The sequence below is a fragment of the Petaurus breviceps genome, unplaced genomic scaffold (genome assembly GCF_028583685.1).
Source record: "Petaurus breviceps papuanus isolate PSGF00001 unplaced genomic scaffold, PetGlider_PUasm1.0 126, whole genome shotgun sequence".
Lineage (NCBI taxonomy): Eukaryota > Metazoa > Chordata > Mammalia > Diprotodontia > Petauridae > Petaurus > Petaurus breviceps.
This window is the reverse complement of record NW_027185655.1, coordinates 45,762,232-45,763,856: the sequence shown is the minus strand read 5'-3', so window position 1 is coordinate 45,763,856 and position 1,625 is coordinate 45,762,232. Positions and strand designations below refer to the sequence as shown.

The window sequence follows — 1,625 nt, the reverse complement described above, 5'->3', positions numbered from 1 at the left end:
AGGCTGGAAAACTTTTTCACCCTTTTATTTTGTTATGATGGAACAACAGACTTTATTTTGAAGCATTCTTTACAATTGTGAAGATGGGGATTTGGGGGTTCTCAGGCAAGTCCCTGCCTTTGCTCCACATTTTTGGTTCCACTCTTTCTCTTTCCCTTCTGAAGTAAACTTATTGGAAAAACTGGAGAGCCAAGAGGGTGGAAAGAAGTCAGGTGGTTGCTTGAACTCTACCATTTCCCTCACAAAAATGTTAAATTAATCTTCTCAAAGAATTCTGGAGTGACAGAATCCACAAAAAGACAGAGTGAAACAATTTCCCAGCCCAAGAAAATTTAGAATGACTTCAGTAAAAGTGTCTCTCACTTGGACAAAGAGGGTACATTCTAACTTTTCTGATGGTAAGACAAGAATCGAAGAGAAAATCAGATTTTCTAAAACAGTTTACTGTTTACATCCCTAAACAGGAAGATATTGCTTAAAACTCTTTTTTTTAAGAGCTGATAGCAAGTTTATTTGGTGAAAGCAGAGAGCAAACAGGTGAAAGAGGACATATGGTGGGGATTGGAAGTGAGGATGTTGTTAACCCTGAAAATGTAGTTAGTTGCTTCAGGGGCAAGAGGATGATTTTCACACTGAGAAATTTAGGGGGTTCTTTGTGGGAAGGGGAGTTGTTCTCAGCCATTCAGCACCATCTGGACTACCTCTTCCTAGTGGATGCAACTGTTGCTGTCTTTGTGCCCTGCCACTAACACTTCCACTTCTTCCTCTGTCATCTTCTCACCCAGGGTGATGAGGATGTGTCGTATTTCTGCCCCCATGACTGTGCCGTTACCTTCCTTATCAAACACACAAAGCCCTTCTATATAGTTTTCATATGTGCCCTGGTCCTTATTCTTGGCTACAGTCTGCAGCATTGGCAGAAAGTGTTCAAAGTCCAGCACCTTCACATTCATCTCATCACTCTTGGGATTCCCTAAGACCTTCAGCACCTTAGCATTGGTAGGGTTCTGGCCCAGGGCTCTCATCATGTCCCCACACTGGCTGTATAAGATCTTTCCATCCTCTGTTCGGTCAAACAGCTAAAAGGCCTCCTTGAACTCTGCGATCTGATCCTCTGTGAATTCACCCATCTTGGCCTTGCAGAGAGCTCGCTCCTACTGCTGCTGCCGCCATGTGTAATGGCTTGCTTATAACTCTTAAGGACTGGATCTCTATTAGAGAAGTTATAAGGACTATACATAGACAGATGGTGTGGGTATAACTTGACTTCTTTGTGATGAAATAAAAAATAAAGGTAAAAAAAAAAGATTGTACTGGGAGAAGAGGAAAAGGAATGGAAGAATGAGGTAAATTATATCATATTAAGAGGTACAAATGACCTAATACAGTGCAGGGAAACAACGGAAGGGGTAACAATTTTTTCAACCTTATATTTATTGAATTTAGCTCAAAATGAGAATAACATGCACTATCAGTTGGGTATATAAATTTTTCTTACTCTATAGGGAAGTAGGAAGGATAAGAGGGAAAGAAAAGGAGAGGGGTAATTTGAATGGAAGGCATAAGGAAGGTCAGATGTAGGAAGGGAAAGGGGCAAGAAAAGGGAAGCAGGCTGATAAAGAAGT

General features: G+C 41.0%; 1 protein-coding gene across 1 annotated transcript; it reads right to left on the bottom strand.

The window, feature by feature from the left end:
• Positions 1 to 484: 484 nt before the first annotated feature.
• Positions 485 to 1,178, bottom strand: LOC138170121 (myosin light polypeptide 6-like). Its single transcript, XM_069099513.1, has one exon. It carries the CDS (start codon positions 1,026 to 1,028, stop codon positions 708 to 710), a length of 321 nt encoding a protein of 106 aa, XP_068955614.1. The 5' UTR covers positions 1,029 to 1,178; the 3' UTR covers positions 485 to 707.
• Between the last annotated feature and the right edge of the window lie 447 nt (positions 1,179 to 1,625).